The sequence below is a fragment of the Sinocyclocheilus rhinocerous genome, unplaced genomic scaffold, assembly GCF_001515625.1.
Source record: "Sinocyclocheilus rhinocerous isolate Xijiao unplaced genomic scaffold, SAMN03320098_v1.1 scaffold9990, whole genome shotgun sequence".
Lineage (NCBI taxonomy): Eukaryota > Metazoa > Chordata > Actinopteri > Cypriniformes > Cyprinidae > Sinocyclocheilus > Sinocyclocheilus rhinocerous.
Window position 1 is genome coordinate 1 of NW_015636156.1, and position 1,341 is coordinate 1,341.

At 41.2% G+C, this 1,341-nt stretch overlaps 1 protein-coding gene across 1 annotated transcript; it reads right to left on the reverse strand.

Annotated features, from left to right (window-relative positions):
• Positions 1–332: 332 nt before the first annotated feature.
• LOC107747700 (GTPase IMAP family member 7-like) lies at positions 333–1,339 on the reverse strand (the record flags this gene model as incomplete). Its single annotated transcript, XM_016562300.1, has 1 exon — positions 333–1,339. A coding segment is annotated over one exon (1,007 nt), but the record flags the coding sequence as incomplete, so codon positions are not given.
• Positions 1,340–1,341: the final 2 nt, after the last annotated feature.

The window sequence follows — 1,341 nt, forward strand, 5'->3', positions numbered from 1 at the left end:
TAGCTCCGACATCGTCTTCTCCTGTTGCTCCAACATCATCATCTCTTGTTGCTCCAATCTCAACATTTCCTCTAGCTCCGACATCATCTTCTCCTGTTGCTCCAACATCATCTTCAACTGTTGCTCCAACATCATCATCTCATGTAGCTCCAACATCATCTTCTCTTGTTGCTCCAACATCATCTTCAACTGTTGCTCTAACATCATCATCTCAAGTAGCTCCAACATCATCTTCTCTTGTTGCTCCAATATCATCTTCAACTGTTGCTCCAACATCATCTTCTCTTGTTGCTCTACATCATCTTCTCCTGTTGCTCTAAGATCATCATCTCCTATAGCTCTAACATCATCTTCTCCTGTAGCTCTAACATCATCTTCTCCTGTTGCTCCAACCTCAACATTTCCTCTAGCTCCGACATCATCTTCTCCTGTTGCTGCAACATCATCTTCTCCTGTAGCTCCAACATCATCATCTCATGTTGCTCCAACCTCAACATTTCCTCTAGCTCCGACATCATTTTCTCTTCTTGCTCTAACATCATCATCATCTCCTGTAGCTCTAACATCATCTGCTCTTGTTGCTCCAACCTCATCTTTTCCTGTTGCTCTAACATCATCTTCTCCTGTAGCTCCAACTTCATCTTCTGCTGTTGCAGAAATGCAAAAACTATACCAAGTAGCAGCACTGCAACTGCACATGCAATCACTGTCTGATTTTTTCTCCTTGTAATTTCTGTCTGAGTTGTTTTAAACATCTCAAAAATGTAAGGCATCATTTCATTTTTCTTCATCATTGTGTCAATATTTTTCAGCAGTCCAGTGACCTGATCTTGATGGTTTCTGTCCTCATTGTTGAATGAGTGATATCTGCCTTCACAGCTTCGAACTAATTCCATTAAATAGTCACTTTTACTAATGTACTCTTCCACAGGTTTTCCCTTCAGCAGATCAGCGTGAGTGAACAGAATGATGGTACGACTCATAGCTTCTTCTCCAAAGTTCTCCTGAATCCATTTCACTGCTTCTCTCTCTTCTTTTGTGAAACTCACACCTAGCTTTAGCACCAGCAGAAACACATGAGGACCAGGAGATGACATCTGCACACACTTTTCTATTTCAGTCTTCACTTGTTGTTTATCCATAGCTGTGTTAAATAGTCCTGGAGTGTCAATTAAAGAGACGTTTTTTCCATCCACCACTCCTTCCTGTTTCTCACATGATTTATTGGCTGATTTCATGAAATCAACAACTTCAAAAGCCTTTCTGCCCAGGATAGTGTTTCCTGTTGCACTTTTTCCTGATCCAGTTTTACCCAGAAGAACAATCCTCAGATCAGTCCCT